The sequence below is a fragment of the Pseudogymnoascus destructans genome (assembly GCF_001641265.1).
Source record: "Pseudogymnoascus destructans isolate 20631-21 unplaced genomic scaffold scaffold_1, whole genome shotgun sequence".
NCBI lineage: Eukaryota > Fungi > Ascomycota > Leotiomycetes > Thelebolales > Thelebolaceae > Pseudogymnoascus > Pseudogymnoascus destructans.
Window position 1 is genome coordinate 1898605 of NW_020167520.1, and position 18653 is coordinate 1917257.

Here is an 18653-nt window from a genome sequence, read left to right on the forward strand (position 1 = left end):
CGTAGGCGGTAATATGACTGATATATTATAAAAAGGGCGAGTTGAGATTCGAGTAGGGCGAGTTAAGGGCGAGTTAAGGGCGAGTTAAGGCGAGTTAAGGGCGAGTTAAGGGCCAGGGCAAGATAAAGACCAGAGGCCAGAGACCAGAGACCAGACACCAGACACCAGACACCAGACACCAGACACCAGACACCAGACACCAGACACCAGACACCAGACACCAGACACCAGACACCAGACACCAGACACCAGAACCAGAGACCAGAGATCAGAGATCAGAGACCCGTTGTTGAAGAGATACACTACAAGAGAGTTGCGTGTACTCAAGCATGAGGTAGTCCAAGGGGGTTCAGTTCAGTCGATTTGTACGAACCAGGGGAAAGGCAAATGGTACTTTTGTCCGATATGAGGGATTTAATTTTTCTGACAGTCGGTTGGTGGTGGGCCGGATGTAAATGGAATTCGGAGTAGCAGAGACCGCCGAGCTATAATGAGAGAGCCGGATCGGGGAACGAGAGGAGAGGGACGTATCGATGTCCCGTCATTTCGGGGGGGGAAAGAGATGGTTGGAAATAGAAGCAGAAGTAGGGAGTGGGAAAAGATAGATAGATAGCAAGGTGGGAGTGGGAAAAGATAGATAGATAGCAAGGTTACTTTTGGGCTTCCTTTTTTTCTTTTCTCACTTTTGTGTCGGCTGGTCTCACCATGTACAGCAGCAGCAGTAGTTAGTCAGAGTCGCAGTGTTTTAGTTTATGCAACAGAATCACCACAAGTCAAAAAAATGGGTGTACCTTTTAATACCGCAGCATGCAAGGCCAGGTGCAGATGCCGATGTTAACGGTCTTTGAATCATCGCCGCCAACACTCAGGATCCTCGTAACCCTAACCGTACACTCTACTCTATATGACGAATCACTCGCCGATGACGAATCACTCGCCGACGACTCGCCGACGAGTGATTCGTTAGAATGTGGGCCACCAGGGCCAACCTCGCCCAGCCCAGCCCACAAAAATAGGGCAAAGAAATAAATCCCAGTGGTGGCCAAACCCCATCTATTACCGCCTGGAGGCGGTTGGCGAGTGTGCCACAAAAGCAAAGTGTGCCATCTTAGATAGGTAAATAATAAATTAAAACTATTTAAAACAAATTAGGATCTATGTTGTTGTCGGGCAGTGATTCATCTTCACTCGCGCTTGCAATCAAGTCGTAGTTAAGGCTTGAAAAATCGACAAAACCGCCTTCTTTAGCCGCTAGTTGTCGCTACAACTCCATCTCCTCTTCCGCTTCTTCTATAACGTGCTCCTTTACTATCTTCTCATGAATCTTCTTTCGTGCTTGTTCAACTGTAACAGCTCCGCCCTTTTGAATAGACTTTCTACTTCTGATTTTCCGCCGTCTTTGCTCCGTCATTATAGCAGTGATCTACGTTTAAGCTCTAAGTGAACCAATGTACTTTCTGTTAACTGTATTTGAATCTCCAAGAGGATGTCCATCTATGACGAGACGGTGAGCTAAGGATCTCTTCAAATCTCTAACTCCAATTTGAAAGATCTTGACTTGCTTGTGTTCGGATTGTTAAAATAACATTATAGTTAGTGTCGAAATTTCAAATTGCTTGCTGAATTGCACGACGGTGCCAATGCTTATACTGCGCGAACACAGTAACATCAAGAGGCTGTAATATATGCGTAAGGTGAGAAGGTATGTTGTTTTGATTTGCGAGTATTATGAATTCCGGAACTTCATGAGAAATATGAGAGTCCATTATAAGTAACTTTGCCTTTATAGATGGTGTAGAGTGTTGAATAAAATGCTGTAGATATTCCATTATAAGCTTAAGAGTTTGTATATCCTGAATCCGATACTGCGACTCTCTCACTACCGTGTAGATTATTGTGGTAAAATTGTCTCGATTACTGTAAGACTTTGACGATTCTCTAGAGCTTGTAGTAAAGCTATATAAATTAGAATAATATAATGTAAGATAAGTACATAAGTTATGACTTTACCTCCTTTACTGCTGTAGGCACTAACACATGTAACATCTAATTGATTACACACATCTTTTGAATTCACGAAACCATTCTTTAATAGCTGATACATCATGAGAAGCAACACGTGCTGCTTCAATTGGCTGGGGTTTAATAGTGTGGAAAGTCTCATGTTAGGACTTGATCTACGTCGTTGTGACGGTGGATTACGCGAAGGGTTGTTAGCTGCGAGTAGTTGGCAGACAGCATTAAAAACTATTGGCTTTGTTGCACCGTATCCATTTTCACCACGAATCTTTGGTGGCTGAGTCTGACGCGTACGGCGCATCCGGAGTGTGGTTTGGTCAACATGGAAAATCCGAGCCGCTGTAGCATTGTTCTCCTAACTAAGCCCCCCAACCCTCCCATTCATGTCATCATCCCGCCTTAGCTTCGCCGACGCCTTCCCAAATCAGCCACAGCGAAAGATGCATGAGCTTTAGTCAGTCCAAAGTCACGGTTCTCACACCCGGCTATCCCACCGCAGGACCGCGCTCTACAGTAAGTTACTCCGTACAAGCGGCGCATTTCTGAGTGTTCTCCAGTATTTGATAAATAGAACACGCCGCGTCGCAACGTGCTTTTTTTTTTTTTTTTGTTTACTCACGAGATACCCGTACAGCGGTCAAGACTCATTCTCGGTCTTGGCTGGTGGCTGGCAACACATGCTGCTTCCCCGCGCGCAGCTCGAACAACGATACTACATCCGTTGCGTTTGTAAGCAGGACGACGAAAAACACCCGCACGGTGATGATGCTCACATCATCACCGTGCGGGTGTTTTTTGTGCACAGCGAAGACGAAATAATTCGGACCTGCCCGATGGATGTATGCACTTACGTCATGTTAGCGATATCAAAATTCCCATATCAGTGCTGTCTGGCTGGCTGGTTGGGCGTCTGTATCACAGTATCACAAAAAACTCCGCTCATTCATAGCGGTATTGCATTTTCTAGGGGTGGTGATATCAAACAACTCAAACCAAACACCCACACCATCCCATCCCATCCTTCTTCCCACTCCAACGCCCGAATACCGTAGAAGCACCAACATCCATCTGCAACGATCTCCAACAGGCACTAAAGCATGCATACCCCCCTCCATCGAAGCTTACGGTATGCGATGAGCTTCCCCGTCCCCATCAAGCCAGCCCCCTTATTCCAATTCCAGACATCCCCCTACAGCCCTGTAGCTTCCACCGCTGCACATGGCTCGGTCGCGCATACACACCCCTCCGCCACGGGTGCTGTGCCACGTTATACAGACAAAATAGGTAGAGAGGAGTGCAGCGTAGATAGAGTAGTACACATCACAACCACCGCACGGTTCGCCATGCCACGACAAAAGACATAGCATGACCAACGCTGCCTGCACAGACACATGCAAGACCGCACGCACAGCGCCTTACACCGCCTTATCAAAAACGCAGCAGATAGCAAGTGAGGTATGAGGTGTGAGGTGCTGGAAAATCCCTCATAGCGTCTTCATACGGGTGCAGGAGGGCAGATAGTAGAGTATAGCACTGCACCGGCACTATACCGCCTAGCATGCAGACCTGCAGAGAAGCAAGCCAAACCAGGTATCCCCCATCCCCCATCCCCCCTCCCCCCTCCCCCCGTCCCCCGCGCCCCGCACACCCCGCCAGCGCGCAGGCGGCCGACCCTTCCTCCCTCACGGCACCACACCGCCGGGGCCAACAACAAGGAGACAACCCTCCCCGATACCGCTCCGGTATCAACCGACCCGCAGCACACCGGCATCAGTCCCAAACGTCCCAAACCGCCGGCATGAAAGCAAGCTCCAAGCTGCGCTGATCCCCGCCTTCCACGCTACTGGAGCTATGACAATGCTGCAGAAGAGCTCCAACGGCAGCAGGAGTAGATGTGGGAAGGAAGCTCCCCTGTCTGCCCGTTCCTAGCTCAAGCGCCGATCACACATGTCCAACGTCCAACACAGCTCGAGCTCGTGCCACATTACCCGCGCGCTCAGGGACCGCTCGCTACGCCTGGTGCGTCTCTTCCGGTGCCTGGTTCGCCGGATGCGCCGCGGAGGACGGTGTAGCTGATTTCGCGTCATTAGGAGCACCGGTACCGTCAGTAGCAGCAGTGGTGGTAGCAGGATCAGAAACAGCAGCAGAATCAAGATTAGCAGCAGGATCAGCAGAACCATCACCACCCGGCGCGGCCCTCCCGCCCGTCTTGGCTGAATCCCACGCGCTCACCCGTCTATTGAGGTACACCAGCGTGTTCTCACTCACCCCCCTTATCCGCGCGACTACCTCGCGGTACGCTTTGTCGTAGATGTTGAACTCGGCTGCGGCGGGGGACTGGGCGATGCTATCACTGTCGGTGTTGGGGTGGTCGACGTGGCCGGAGCCGACGCGGAGGTAGAGTGGTGCTTCGTGGAGGGGGTAGCGGGCCTGGCCGAGGCCGGAGGGGGAGGGGAGGGGGGAGGGAGTGGTGGTTGTGGTTCTGATGGTGGTGAAGGTTGGGGGGGGGGAAGTGCGGAATTTGTTGTTGTTGTCGTTGTTGGCATACGGGGCGGCGGAGTCTAGGGGGTTGGAGGTGGATGAGGTTTCTGTCGCCTGGCCCGGTTCGGATGTCACGGCGTCGGGAAGGTCGAGTTCGTCTGGGAAGCTCTTTGTGCTTGCGATGGTGGAGAAGTGGTCTTGGCGCTTGGATTTCGTCCGTTGGGGCACATGCTTCGCTTCGAAATCCGACTCGTGCATTTGTGCGGGCGGCTGAAACAGTTGTTTGTGTCCGCCGAAGAGGCCCCGTGTTCGCTCGGGGTGCTTCTTGTACAACAGGCTCTTGAACTTGTTGACGGCTTTCATCTGGGTGGGAGTTAGTGGTTGCATTCATTTTTTCATGCTGCATATGGGAAGACGTACGACGATGAGGAGGCCTCCGATATTGGAGGTGATGGCATGATTCATCTCTATCTGCGTCGGAGGCTCGAGAAGGTCCGAAATATTCTCCTCCTTGGACAGGAGAGGGTCAATGCCGTCTTTTGTCACCCAAGGATGTTCCTAAAGCCGTCAGTAAGTCCCACGTAAACTGCCAAAGAATCTTACCCTGAGCTCGTCCATGGTTATCCTCTTCTTTGCATCCTTCTCGAGAATGCGGTAAATCAGGTCGACAAAGTTCGGATCATCAACTGGCGTGCAATCGACCTTGTCATTCTGAATGGAGTCATACAACTCCAGGATTCCAGTCTTCTCGAATGGTATGTGCCCCAAACGTAGGCAATATAACGAGATGCCCATCGACCAGATATCTGCTGCTCGACCCGAGACATCACCATGCTTCACTACACAAAGCTCCGGAGGCAGGAATGCAGGAGATCCAGCCGACTTAGCTGTCATCATTTCTGGATCCTTCTCGAACATTTCCGAAACGCCAAAATCCACAACCTTCAACACGTCGTCTGCCGTGAGGAGGAGATTATCTGGCTTGATATCCCGGTGGGCAATTCCTTGCGCGTGAACTTTTGACTGTCAGTAATTTACGAGCTGTGTCAACCGCTGTAGACTTACGGAACTCTATGCCCAGTATCATATCGCGGAACCAGTACCTGCAGCTCTCTGTGTCGTAGAGATCTGCCCTTTCTCCGAGTCCAACTTTCATTATGACCCCCTTTTTGCACATTTCCAGCACCATGTACAGTGAATCTTCCTGGGGATCATCTAGAACCTCAATCAAGGAAACGAGATTTGGGTGATGGAGCTGCTTCATGATGGCAATCTCTTCCTTGATCAGATGCAGTGAACCTTCTGGCCCATCACCTCCCATGCCCGGCATGGGATTATGGTGAAGAGGGGAGTTAAGACCACTGCCGGTAGGCGACTTGCCAGAGCGGAATGCGGCATGAGGACGGCGGAGAAAGTTAGATCTCGCACGTTTTCTTAACCTAGACTTTGAGAACTCCTTGACTGCCTGCAGACGTTTAGTTTTAAGCACGAACATGCGGAGTCTGTGAAACTAACAAATTCATTGCCATACTGGTCCGCGGCAAGGTGGACTGCGCCAAAAGACCCGCGCCCAATCTCCTCCCCAATAATATACTGGTTGATGTGGTGCTGCGACTTCCCATCATCTTCACTGTTTTTGTATTCTGAGCGAGCGTTGGGTGTCTCCTGAAACGGTGTTAGTATAATTACATATAAATGCGCGTTGGCCTACTTACCTTGACCGGCTGGTGCATAGAAGGAGTCCGTTGATGCTGCCTTAACGGGCTTTGGTATTCAGACATCGGCGCCTTGCTATTATAACATCAGCACAAGAAATACAATAGTAATTAGATAAATGTACCTGTTATTACTTAAAAACCTAGGCTGCGCTTGCTGAGCCAGGGAGACGGGTTGCACATATTCATCTTCCCCAGGACATTGCGTTTGCTTATTCGCTGGCTCGACCTGATCTGCGATATGGGCCCCGCCTTCTGAGGCTGAACGAGGCTCCATCTTAGCCTTTTACGCCAGCGGGTTTTGAGAGAGGAGATATTATATATCCCCCGTAAGGTTTGAGACAGTAAATGCGTAGGACCGTCGGAGTCATCAACGCGACACGAGAGGCGATGCGGTTGCAGTGCTCAAGATCGAAAGCTGAAAACCCCCCGTTCCCTGGCTAAAGCTACTGTCATGTGGATATTTGGTTGATCAAAGTTACTCCGCTCCCGACTTCCAGCCAGGGTATTGTTCCAGGCGAAGCGAAAAGCTTGACCATGCTAGCGCGAGGGCCATAGAGGTGGCCCACTCCACAAGGCCAACGACGATGTGGAGGGTCCTGTTTGCACCTTGTTGGCCCGTGACAACACCAATTGAGCCATTACGAGGAGTCCATGGATCTTAGCCCGCATCCAGCTTTGAGGACTGCGGAATCATGGTAGTTTACTCCTTCTACATCTTCGATAGGCATAGTAAGTTCATATCCCTTTCGACGGCGGACTCCTGGATACTGATTCAGCGGCAGCGGAGTGCATCTACAGCAAGCTCTGGGCGAGGCAAGACAACCCCAGCTCCATTGCTGGTCCGGGACATACGAAGGGAAGGCCCGTCTCAGACTCCAGCAGCATAAGCAACGATGTTACAGTAGACCTGGGTCCAGCCCGAGCTCGACCGGCTCGGCTGAGCGCGAAAGACGATGCGAAACTTATCTTTGGAACAATATTCTCTTTGCGAAATATGGTTAGGAAGTTGGGAGGCGATGATGACAGGTTAGAGCGCCCGCAGCTATACTTCCTGATGGGCTTGGCTAATACGATTGCGTGCAGCTTCATATCGTACCGGACGGGGCAATATAAACTCCACTACTACGAAACGCCGACGAGCATCAAGTTTGTGATGCTCACCGATACACAAAGTCTCAATATGCGGAATGTTCTCCATCAGATATATGTGAACCTCTACGTGGAATTCGGTATTTCTACCCAGTCATAAGTTGTGGATCCGTTGCTAATACATATAGTGGTGAAAAACCCCCTCTCTCCGGTAGAGCACCCAGGAGGCGATGGAGTCGCAAACGAATTGTTTGAACTGGCCTTAGATCAGTTCGTAAAGGGTGTATTATAGAATATAACGCCTCCAAATTTCACATGTGCTTGACCTTACAGTGAACAACAATAGTGACTCTTCTTCAAATAGATACCGCTTTATTCTGCAATGCATGATCGTATATGTTTGGATGACTTCGTGATATATAATTACATGTTTTACTAGTGATACCCTCTTCGTTTACTTATTTAGCAGATTCAAAAACCCCTCCACTAGACTCCGTCGCTTTACCCCAGGCACTCTCGAACGCGCTGGCCTCCCCAACATCGACAATGCTGCTTCCCAGAATACCAGACTCCGCCTGGTCACCTCCGTTTGGCTCCTTTGCCTTTCCGTTCTTAGCGACACCCTCGTCGCTCATGGGCGTTATTTCATTTTCCCAGTTACTAGAATATACAACAGCCGCAAAGGCCTCAAGATCCCCAACCAGCTCCATCGCTTGGAGATAATCATTCGGGACGCCATTGCCAATTTGGTGAGCTTGGCGCGTGAGGGTTGCGAGGACGATGGGTAGCTTCATTGGCTTTGGGTCGAATACCTCTTGGATTCTCGGCTCTGAGTTAGGGTCGCTGGGTGGGGCAGGCACTTTGAATGCTTGCTGAGCGACCTTCTGGTCCACCAAGGTGGAAAATCCAGCATCGAGGAGAAGCGTGAGGACGTATGTAAATGGCGGCGAGTCAATGAGGTCCGACGTTTCATCTAATAAGCGTCGCAGAGGGCTGGCATTTGAGGAAGCAAGGGTAGTAGATTCAGGCGATTCAGCTGACATTCCCGACTGTTGAAGGACGTAATCCTCTTGGTCCCGGGATGGCAGGAGATATTGGAGCCACCTGGTGGACTGACGGTCGGCCTCGGTAGCGCCCTCAACTCTCTTTCGGACTTCAAGCGTCAGCTCAGAGAACCGGCTTAAAGACAGGTCATCCCTCGGGCTTAATGGGCCGAACACATCTTTAACTGCGTTCTGGACTTTGAACATAACCTCTCTCCATCCTCGATGTAGCAGCCACCAGGAGAACGTCAAATATCTCCTGTTGGTTTCGAAGTCATTGCCGTATGCTTGGTCCGTGTTGTCATCGTCGTTGTTCTCAAGATTGATAAATGAATCTTGGAGCCCGCCTGTGGCTAATGAGACAACGCTGGAGAGATAGCTGCGACGGCCTAGCAAGTTAAGCTGGATACGAGTGAGGAGCGTAAGAAGTGCTAATGTGTATATGAGAGTGAAAGCTCTAGTGATAGCTTTGGAAATAGTTAGTAACCAACAAATAATCGAATTCTTAATAGTTCTTACCGCTGATTTTCAAGTCATTCCATAGTTGCAACTTCGACTTCCTCGATTTCTGTGGTGTCGGTGCTGGTTGGGCACCATTTTGGGGAGCATTTTCATCCGCTGTGGTGGGAGGCAGAGAGGCCTGGCTTGCATGGACCCCGCTCTCACTGAATTGGCTGATATTACTTCTTCCGTCATCGTCTGTCACAGACGGTGGTGTTGAGCCTAGGTCCGATGGTCGGTCCTCCCTTGCTAATTTCGAGGCTTTCTGCTCCTGCAGGGCGAAAGTGATCCGCTCTGTTTCCAGCTCAGCCATAACATTATCCGTTGCCGTCGGGAGAAGTGCGAGTATGGTAAATGTACAATCTTCTTGATTCTGTTGGAACCTCCTCCGAAGGCTAGCCGCACGCGATCAGCTACTGTTCATGCCGAGGGGGGATCTCCACGCCATAAAACCCACTTCTCCTTTGCTATGCGATCACTGCTCATGCGCTCGCGCGCATCCGACAGCTTCCCCAGTACATATTGCGCGGCCATATATCCAGCGCCCAAGACGCCGACCCCAATCGCGATTGGGGTTCGGTTTCGGCGAAACCATCGTCGTGTTGCAGAGATCATGGCTCAAATCTGGGAGCCACCAGTGCGGCCCTTCTACATGAGAAACTTAAGAATCAAAAATAAGACACCCCTCGAATATATTACGAGTCTAATGGCAGCCGAGGTATGGTTACTTCGTTGACGTCGGTCGTAGCATATTGGGAGCAGGTACGCTTGCGAATCACGGTTGCTTTGGTTGTCCCTCGGCTCGCTTGGCTGTATTGCCATGGGGGAACACTTTTTTAGCGTGTCAGAAACAGTAACGTGGTCCGGACGGATTTAAGTTTATCCTTGGGCGGCTGGATGAATCGCCGTGGGTTTGAAGCTTGGACCCATCCATGTCATTGTCTTACGGAACCCGCAAATAGACGATGACATTACCCCTCCATTCGCGATATGGCCATGCAGCGATAGATAGGAACGGTGAGGAAGCTAGACGTCTGGGGAAGCTCCCGTCTCTAACATCCTTCGCCGCATAGGAAACCCGAAATTAAGTCGATTAAAGACGGCGACTACTTTGGTCTTCTTGTGATGGAGCAACGACGACCGCCAGAGTACATTCTGGAAGTCTTCGCAGACCCATCGTCTGTGAAGGACGTTGTAAAAGGTATGCGGCGCTTGAGTACCTGCGCAAACACTCTACTTACCATCTATCAGGCATTCTACATACTATCTTCTTCCACCGATTCTTCCCCTCTGTGCGACCCAGGACCCACGATGTCCTTGACCTGACGCTGCCCGTTGTGGGGGATGCGGAGCTGGAGACATTGATTGAACAAAAGACATCTTCTCTTATACGCCAGCTCGATACTACCTCGGACCTGGGGTCCAGAAGTTCGGGTGTTCGCGGCCAAATTGCCGTCCAGTTCTTCGAGAAGCGGCGGAGGAAGGCATGGTTCACCAAAGGGGAGGAAGAGGTGTGCTGGGAACAGTGGACCCTAGATGTCACTCTGGCCATCCCACGAACAGAGAGTGGTGGGTTTACTTCTTTCTTCTCAAAAGCAGGACTATGCTGACTATAAACCAGAACGAGCAAAGGTTCGGAAGGCGATGGAGACGATGCTGCTGAAGACAGCTATGAAGATTGTGACTACTGTGAACCGCGAGAAAGACCATATCCCCCCGATCACCACGAGTGAGTCAAACCCGTTTCCATACCAAATAAGTACGAATCCGAAGGGTGATGGATGGGGAGCTAGGATCGGGATTTTCTAAAATATGAGGCGTGGGATGGCGTTCATGGGAACCAGGTGATGGGCGTATGTTTTTGCGGGGAATATGGGAATATGGGAAATGAGCGACATAGAGTATGATACCCAGTTAAACAAATGCTATACCTCTGGCTGGGATATGACTGGTGCTGTATACTCATATGAGTAACACATGCGAACATGTTCCTGGTTGGATGGCGAGCTACGCCAGGATCATGCCGCCACGACTTCTCCCGAGCACTTGTTTTGTTGCTTGCCGAGAAAATAACGAAATAACAAATATGACCTAGAAGCAATAGAAGGAAGATGTTTGGACAGGCTCAGCCTTGCAACGAATATACAACTAATATACAACTAATAGTAATCGTGGAAAAACAAAGTCAATGGAGTAGCTGGCTGCTTTTAGCCTGGTGCAGTTGCTTATAGCACGCCATCAAATTGCCCCCAATAAGAATGCAGGTGAATGTCGTGGGGTATATCGGGTGGGGGTTTTCAAATCAAGCCTTCGTCTATATAATAACGTGGCTGCCCTCGTGTTTCGTATCTTCTTCCGGAGTATATTCTATAGTTCTATATTCAGTTATATCGGCTGCGCTACTACATAAAGGTCATAATCTCTTTGTCTAAGCCTTGTTCGTAGTTTGTGTCACGTGCTTCGCGAGCGAAAGGCTGAAGGGTTTTTGCAAACTATCTGTTATCTATTGGTCAGAGTATCAGAGTAGTAGATAAGAGTCAGCCTCGCCCAATTTTCCCCCGCCCCACAGCGATTATCGGCGTGCTACGTACTACGAGGTAAGCATTTTACCTCTATAAACTAGTAGCGTTTCTTAAGGTTGTTTCTCCCGCCAAAAGCTAGAAACTAACATTGTATTTGACCCTGCAGTCATATGGTCTCTGTGAAGGATGAGTCCGTCACTTCTCGAGAACGAGGACGGGTTGAGAACCGTCTCTCTGACCGCATGTCACTCTCCAATTAAGAACAATAGTCGTGGGGGATGGATTGTCCAGAAATTTGGCGGGACCAGCGTCGGCAAGCTTCCATTCAACATCGCCGAGGACATTATACGGTAAGTTGGCATTGCGATTCGACGACCACGACCTTTTCTAACTCGGGATTAATAGGGCAAATCTGAAAGGCAATCGTGTTGCCGTCGTATGTTCTGCTCGGAGCACAGGTAAAAAGGTTGAGGGCACCACAAGTCGGTGAGTCATTAACCACTGCCCTTCCAATGCAGCGTTTCTAACATATCGAAGCCTCCTAGAAGTGTACAGTGTTCTTGAATCGGTCGCCACCGTTAAAGACACAGAATCAGTTCATTACGACAGTCTTGTCCAGGAATATAAACGGCTCGTTCAAATCATCCAAAACGACCATGTGCATGCGGCCGAGACAAGCATCCGTGATCTTAAGATCAGGAATGTGCTCTCCACAGAGATCATAAGCGAATGCAAGGAGATACTCGAATACAGGCTTGCTGCGCAGCGATGGCACCTGGAGATCGACTCCAGGTCGAAGGACCGGATTGTCAGCTACGGCGAGAAATTGAGTTGCCGATTCATGACGGCCCTACTGCGCGACAGAGGCGTGGACGCCGAATATGTCGATTTATCAGATGTCATCAATTTCAAGTCGCCTGGAGGGATTAACCAGGAATTCTACAATTCGCTGGCGGAGTCTCTCACGGCGAGAGTACTGGCATGCGAAGACAGAGTGCCAGTCCTCACAGGGTTCTTCGGCACCGTGCCTGGTGGACTTATGGACGGCGAAATCGGCAGAGGCTATACCGATCTCTGTGCAGCATTGGTGGCTGTGGGTCTGAAGGCGGAAGAGCTTCAGGTGTGGAAAGAAGTCGACGGCATCTTCACCGCCGACCCCAATAAGGTGCCCACCGCGCGACTGCTCAGCACAATTACGCCTGCGGAAGCTGCAGAGTTGACATTCTACGGTTCAGAGGTTATCCATCACCTTACTATGGATCAAGTTATCCACGCTCAGCCGCCCATCAGAATCCGCATAAAGAACGTCAAGAACCCGAGGGGAAATGGCACAATCGTCCTCCCAGATCCAGTACTCGCGCCAGGCCAGCAGCTCATCCGCACACGAAGTGTGAGCATTCCAGGCACCAGAAAGACACCAAAGAGGCCTACGGCTGTTACTATCAAAAGCCATATTGCTGTTATCAACGTACACTCGAATAAGCGATCTATCTCTCATGGGTTTTTTGCAAAGGTCTTCTCCATATTGGATAAGCTACGACTTTCCGTTGATCTCATCTCAACGAGTGAGGTTCATGTCTCTATGGCTGTTCACTCAGTTTCTGAAGATGATTTACTGAGGGCGAGGAGAGCATTAGAAGACTGTGGTGAAGTCAGTATTCTGACTAAGATGGCGATTCTGAGTCTTGTCGGAGCGGAGATGAAGAATATGATCGGTGTAGCCGGGCGTATGTTCTCTACCCTGGGGGAGAACAATGTGAATATCGAAATGATATCGCAAGGTAAGCAATCACTGCAATAATCTATAACTTGACTGTGCTAATCATATCTTTAGGTGCTAGCGAGATAAATATATCCTGTGTGGTCGAGGCGTTCGAAGCAAATCGCGCGATGAACATCCTGCACACAAACCTTTTTACATTTTTAGAATAAGTCCTTGATTTGATATGGGGAATGCATGCAATCCGAGGACAAGGCGTTGAAGGGCTGGGTTTGTTGCATAGTAGTGTATCTCTTAAGGGGGAGCGATCGTGGAGAACTCCTGCCAAATCCATTGGTAATGCTAGACGTACTGTATTCGTACGAGCATTCAAATTTAGCGAGCAAGTCATCTAAAGAATTTAAAGTCGGTAGATCATATCTTACGTCCATGGATTCGTTTCCCTAGTCTACTTTGGAGGAAGGGTGGCTATAGCACAGCATATTTTCTGTACGACACTCATATCCGTTAAGAGACAAACATTACCAATGCTAATATCGATAATTGGGGAAGGGCCGAATAATTCTGTGAGACAGATAAAATAGCAATAGCTATCCATCCCGGCTGTGCCTCATCAGAGGTGTCTCCTTGGCCAGCAACTTGCATACCACGAATACTCCATAATAGCACCATTATCTAACGGCTACCTGTTTAAGCGTGCGATTCTGCCTGCCAGGGCTGAATGGACTGCAGTGCAACATCGGTGTCCTCAGAACCACCAATCCTAACGGGATGTCCCAGATGGCTGATGTCCATGCGTAATGGCACAGGTCATTCCTCAGCCACTGACGCATTGTTTGCCATCTATCCAGATCATCTGTATCTTGGTCACTGGCGCTTGTAGCCGATGTACGAGGGTGGCATAGATACCCGTGTGGCTCCAGTCCGCCATCTTTCATCGAATGGCACTAAGACAGACTCGCTGGCTCCTCTTAGTAATACATGTCCGAATATTTGAAACAGCCGATCTTTAAAAACTATTCGTCCAATCCACTCGCTTCCTTGAGCCAACTTTACGTCCCGGCTTGCCTGTGGATGGCTTATGCTACACACGCACTTGTGAGATGTATAACGCCCAGCATTGAACCGCACATCTTCGTATCAATTGCCATGTATAACGTGCCGAGCCGAAGTATGTATGACAGGAATACGTGCATGGTGCTCAGCCGTGTAATACGACGCACAGCGTTTCCTGGTAGATTGGAATATAGCCTTCGTACATACATACGTTTCGTGGATTTCATACTATAATGCCCCTGAGCATTTCATATTTGGTGACAATAATCTCACATAACCTCTCTTGCAGTCGTCTTACTAAGTTTTTGCAAAAAGATGGGTTGGGTTCGTGCCCGACCATCCGTACTAGAATATTTCTAACTTATCATAGGCCGAAAAAACCAATATGGCGATGGCGAAGAGTGTAGTCGGCCGGCGATTTAGACTTGAGTTTTCGGGCCACAAGTTCGAACGAAAGGGCACGAGGTTTCTCACAGAGGTACGAGCCGGGCTCGCTACATTCTTCGCCATGGCATACATAATCTCTGTGAATGCTGGTATAGTCTCACAAACCGGAGGCACATGCGTCTGCACTTCAACGACGGATCCGCTCTGCAAGGATGATCCGCAATATCTGCAGTGTGTTCAGGAGATAAACCTCGACCTTGTCACCGGAACAGCGGCAATATCAGCCATCAGCAGCTTCGCTATGGGGCTTTTCGCCAACATGCCTATTGCTCTGGCACCTGGGATGGGAATTAACGCGTATTTTTCGTACCAAGTCGTTGGTTTCCACGGAGAAGGCTCTGTCTCTTACCAGTTAGCTCTGACAGCAGTATTTGTTGAAGGGTTAATATTTGTTGGATTGACCTTGCTAGGAATTCGCCAATGGCTTGCGAGGTCATTGCCTGCGAGCTTGAAGATCGCTGGCGGTGCTGGAATTGGCCTGTATTTGGCACTGATTGGCTTAACCTACGAAGCTGGAATAGGGGCAATAACAGGAGGAACAGCGGATCCGCTACAGCTCGCAGGCTGCGTCCCTGAACTGCGTGACGCCGACACTGGTATCTGCATTGGAGGCAAGATGAGAAATCCAACTATGTGGCTTGGTATCTTCTGTGGGGGATTATTTACCGCCTTTTTAATGATGTACCGAGTCAAGGGAGCTCTTTGCTTCGGCATCCTGCTCGTATCAATCATTTCTTGGCCACGGAACACTGCTGTTACAGCTTTCCCAAATACAGAATTGGGCAACTTGAGTTTCGACTATTTCAAGAAGGTCGTCTCATTCCGACCTCTCAAGCACGTCTTGGCCGTGCAAGACTGGCACATCGGGGGCGCCCAAACTAAAGACTTTATGGTGGCGTTAATGACTTTCCTCTATGTGGATATATTGGATTGCACGGGGACCCTATATTCTATGGCTAGGTTTTGTGGCGTAATCGACGAAGATACGCAAGACTTCGAAGGATCTGCAGTGGCATATCTGGTTGATGCTTCGAGTATTTCGATAGGGTCACTGTTGGGGATTCCGCCCGTGACTGCATACATCGAGTCTGGAGCTGGCGTATCCGAAGGAGGGGCTACCGGGATGACTGCCTGCGTAACCGGACTTTGCTTTTTTATCTCCTTGTTGTTTGGACCTATTTTTGCCAACATACCTTCGTGGGCAACAGGGTGCACTCTAATGCTTGTGGGGGCGATGATGACACGTGCTGCTGTCGATATAAACTGGCGATATATTGGAGACTCAGTGCCTGCTTTCTTGACTATGGCAATCATGCCATTTACTTATTCCATTGCTTATGGATTGATAGTGTTAGTCACGTCCACTTTCAGACTCCACGGCCTTGAATACTGACAAGTGATAGTGGAATTCTCAGCTATATCATACTTAACGGATCCGCTTGGATCCTAAGATGGATAACTAATGGCCGTATAATTCCTTACGATTATGACCAGTCTGACTATTGGAGTCCAAGACCTGCTGGTGGCATCCTGCCAGGCTGGCTGAAACGGCTTGCACGAGGGAAACGGGACTTCTGGAGAGAGTATGACTACGATGACCAAATAGAGCAGGGCAACCGACACCACGACAGCCTCCCCACAAGCGACCAATATACGGTCTCCGGGTCACTTGAACGAAAAGCCAGTGCCTCCGGCGCTTTGGGAGTGGTAGATACCACTGACCTCAGCACGCTTGCCATGGCTCGACTTCGTGATAGTATCGGTATTACCACGAAACCAATAACCGGGCCATCCGTTTCTGAGAAGAATTAAGAGCTCGCGGGGGTAGAAGTAGATAAACGCAGCCTTGAAATAATTCAATAGCAGCTACTTAGTGCCAGCCAGAACAATCTCCATATAATTTGACAAGGGTCAGGGTCGTCATGCATTGTATGGTAGCGCCCTAGCGTCAATGGGGTCTAGTTCATGTCTGTAAAAGCTTAAACTTTAAAAATATCGGGCCGTCGTATTTCCGGTAAGCCTCGCCTTTCCGAGCATTTTTGTACTTAATCGATAACATACAACACCGCGCCCCATAGTCCAGGGGAAGCAAGAACGCAACCATGCCACGCGCCGAGGCAGGATCCACGAAGCAGCTCAACAATCAGCTTAAGTCCAAAGGGCTTCAGCGTTTAAGATGGTATTGCCAGGTGAGTTTAGTGTGGTGGCGCATCCAATTTGTATTTGAAATCCTAACAGTCTACCAGGTTTGCGAAAAGCAGTGCCGGGACGAAAATGGCTTCAAGATGCACACTCAGTCGGAATCTCATGTTAGGCGGATGCTGCTGGTTGGAGAAGACCCCAAAAAGTTCATCAACGACTACAGCAACCAGTTCCAGAGAGACTTCTTGCTGCTACTTCGAACATCGCATGGCGAGAAACAAGTCCAAATGAACCACTTCTACCAGGAGTATATTGCCAACAAGGAACATATTCACATGAACTCGACAAAATGGCCATCGCTCACAGAGTTTGCGAAGCATCTTGGCCGGGAGGGCATATGCAGAGTTGAGGAAACAGACAAGGGAATTCATATTGCGTGGGTAGACAACTCACCAGAAGCATTGCGGAGACAAGATGCCGTGCGGAAGAAGGAGATGCAGGACAAGGGCGACGAGACTCGTGAGCAGAAGCTTATCCGCGACCAAGTTCGGAAGGCCCAAGCGGATGCTGAAGCCCGCGGGGTCCATGACGAGGATGAAGGCGACAAAGAACTAAAACGCGTCGAAGGGGAGAAAATCAAGCTCAGTTTTGGGTCAAGGCCCCCGGCAGTAAATCCACCGTCAGAATTGGAGACACAAGGTCCGGCGACGAAAGGCGAGCCGTCGTCTACGAGCACAGTCACGGCCTCCAACAGCGGGGTGGCGAGTGGAGATACTACTTTGGCGACGGCCGAAGGTGACAGCACAGCAAACCCCGTCAAGGAAGATATTCCAAGCGCCCCCGCCAAAATATCACTGCAAATGGGATTCCAGAGCAAGCCTAAGAACGTCTTTGTGGCAGCTAAGAAGAATGCGTTAGGAGGAAAAAAGGTTGCTCAAATACAACAGCCCAAGAAGATGAGCGAGGCAGAGCGGATTATGAAAGAGGAGATTGAGCGAAAGAGAAATCGAGATGGTGGAGGCGGATTTGGAGGGCCAGCCCCGAAGAAGCAAAGGTTTTGAGAAGAGATATGATGATGTGGATATGAGGATAGGGCCAGATGGAGATGGACCTATCCAGGGGCGTTTGTATGTATGGGTTTATATGGCGTTTCAAGATACCAAGCATAACATGAATTATGAAAAACACTCAGGAGTCTCATTCTTGAAAGGAACTGGGCTCTAAAATCCGACTCCTTAATCCCATTCTTGCCCTGTGATTGACGCCGTAGCAATGCCGTTTAACCCAACCTATTTCCTGCGCCATGTAAAGAAGTCCCATTTGTGTTGTGTCTAATCCTCCTGTGCACTGCCATCGCGACTGCAAATCTGTTAGCCGTATCTTTGTTTCACTTATTCAAGATCTCTAACTTACGGAATATATCTGATCCTGGCTTCATTCTCCATCGTATCGACAACCTCCTCGGGTAAGATTCCAGACACCTTTGTCGCATACACGCCTCTTACGTAGCCATCAAGTCGCTGCCACTTTGCGACCCAGGATTTGCTTGGTTCTGCGAGTGTGATGAGGCCTTCGAAGACTTGCGATGTGCAGTCGGCAATCGCGTCCATGGAGCCCTGGAGACGCAGAAACTCCTCGCAGTTTGGACATCCTTCCTTGTGAAATGTCTAGAGCGCAAGGTTAGAGTGGTGGATTTGAGGCGAAAAGCACCCCAGACTTACAGATTGGGTCTGGACTATTGAACAAACCATGCATGCGCGCATGTTCCTCTGCTGCCCTGGGGGAATGTAACGAGTCGACATGGTGTATAATGAATTAAGATAGCTTAATAGTCTCGGTGAACACCTGCGCTGGTGGCTTTCCTGCGACACTCGTAAGAGATAAGGCACGGTGTTGTAAAAAAGCTGAAGTTGGT

The 18653-nt window shown here is 49.6% G+C and overlaps 8 protein-coding genes across 8 annotated transcripts; 5 read left to right on the forward strand and 3 right to left on the reverse strand.

Annotated features, from left to right (window-relative positions):
• Positions 1 to 3649: 3649 nt before the first annotated feature.
• VC83_00480 (uncharacterized protein) lies at positions 3650 to 6683 on the reverse strand. Its single transcript, XM_024464173.1, has 7 exons — positions 6341 to 6683; positions 6216 to 6291; positions 6016 to 6165; positions 5566 to 5965; positions 5104 to 5516; positions 4921 to 5058; positions 3650 to 4863 (listed from the first exon to the last, which is right to left on the reverse strand). The coding sequence occupies exons 1-7, from the start codon at positions 6490 to 6492 to the stop codon at positions 4030 to 4032; spliced, it is 2163 nt and encodes a 720-aa protein (XP_024328162.1). The 5' UTR covers positions 6493 to 6683; the 3' UTR covers positions 3650 to 4029.
• BET5 (TRAPP subunit bet5) lies at positions 6684 to 7673 on the forward strand. The gene is made up of 4 exons (XM_024464174.1): positions 6684 to 6947; positions 7001 to 7244; positions 7302 to 7447; positions 7496 to 7673. Exons 1-4 carry the CDS (start codon positions 6911 to 6913, stop codon positions 7597 to 7599), a joined length of 531 nt encoding a protein of 176 aa, XP_024328164.1. The 5' UTR covers positions 6684 to 6910; the 3' UTR covers positions 7600 to 7673.
• Position 7674: 1 nt separating this feature from the next.
• Positions 7675 to 9652, reverse strand: PEX3 (peroxin). Its single transcript, XM_024464175.1, has 3 exons — positions 9309 to 9652; positions 8870 to 9246; positions 7675 to 8817 (listed from the first exon to the last, which is right to left on the reverse strand). The coding sequence occupies exons 1-3, from the start codon at positions 9464 to 9466 to the stop codon at positions 7766 to 7768; spliced, it is 1587 nt and encodes a 528-aa protein (XP_024328163.1). The 5' UTR covers positions 9467 to 9652; the 3' UTR covers positions 7675 to 7765.
• Positions 9653 to 9791: 139 nt separating this feature from the next.
• Positions 9792 to 11012, forward strand: VC83_00484 (uncharacterized protein). Its single transcript, XM_024464176.1, has 4 exons — positions 9792 to 9868; positions 9925 to 10052; positions 10103 to 10420; positions 10473 to 11012. Exons 2-4 carry the CDS (start codon positions 9977 to 9979, stop codon positions 10658 to 10660), a joined length of 582 nt encoding a protein of 193 aa, XP_024328159.1. The 5' UTR covers positions 9792 to 9868; positions 9925 to 9976; the 3' UTR covers positions 10661 to 11012.
• A 547-nt stretch (positions 11013 to 11559) lies between these two features.
• On the forward strand, positions 11560 to 13305 carry HOM3 (Aspartokinase; the record flags this gene model as incomplete). Its single annotated transcript, XM_024464177.1, has 4 exons — positions 11560 to 11723; positions 11779 to 11859; positions 11911 to 13154; positions 13208 to 13305. The coding sequence occupies 4 exons, from the start codon at positions 11560 to 11562 to the stop codon at positions 13303 to 13305; spliced, it is 1587 nt and encodes a 528-aa protein (XP_024328158.1).
• A 1056-nt stretch (positions 13306 to 14361) lies between these two features.
• VC83_00486 (uncharacterized protein) lies at positions 14362 to 16483 on the forward strand. The gene has a single exon (XM_024464178.1). It carries the CDS (start codon positions 14535 to 14537, stop codon positions 15987 to 15989), a length of 1455 nt encoding a protein of 484 aa, XP_024328161.1. The 5' UTR covers positions 14362 to 14534; the 3' UTR covers positions 15990 to 16483.
• Positions 16484 to 16519: 36 nt separating this feature from the next.
• VC83_00487 (uncharacterized protein) lies at positions 16520 to 17933 on the forward strand. The gene is made up of 2 exons (XM_024464179.1): positions 16520 to 16785; positions 16843 to 17933. The coding sequence occupies exons 1-2, from the start codon at positions 16699 to 16701 to the stop codon at positions 17797 to 17799; spliced, it is 1044 nt and encodes a 347-aa protein (XP_024328160.1). The 5' UTR covers positions 16520 to 16698; the 3' UTR covers positions 17800 to 17933.
• Positions 17934 to 18652, reverse strand: SPT4 (transcription elongation factor spt4). The gene is made up of 3 exons (XM_024464180.1): positions 18460 to 18652; positions 18152 to 18405; positions 17934 to 18097 (listed from the first exon to the last, which is right to left on the reverse strand). The coding sequence occupies exons 1-3, from the start codon at positions 18538 to 18540 to the stop codon at positions 18070 to 18072; spliced, it is 363 nt and encodes a 120-aa protein (XP_024328157.1). The 5' UTR covers positions 18541 to 18652; the 3' UTR covers positions 17934 to 18069.
• Between the last annotated feature and the right edge of the window lies 1 nt (position 18653).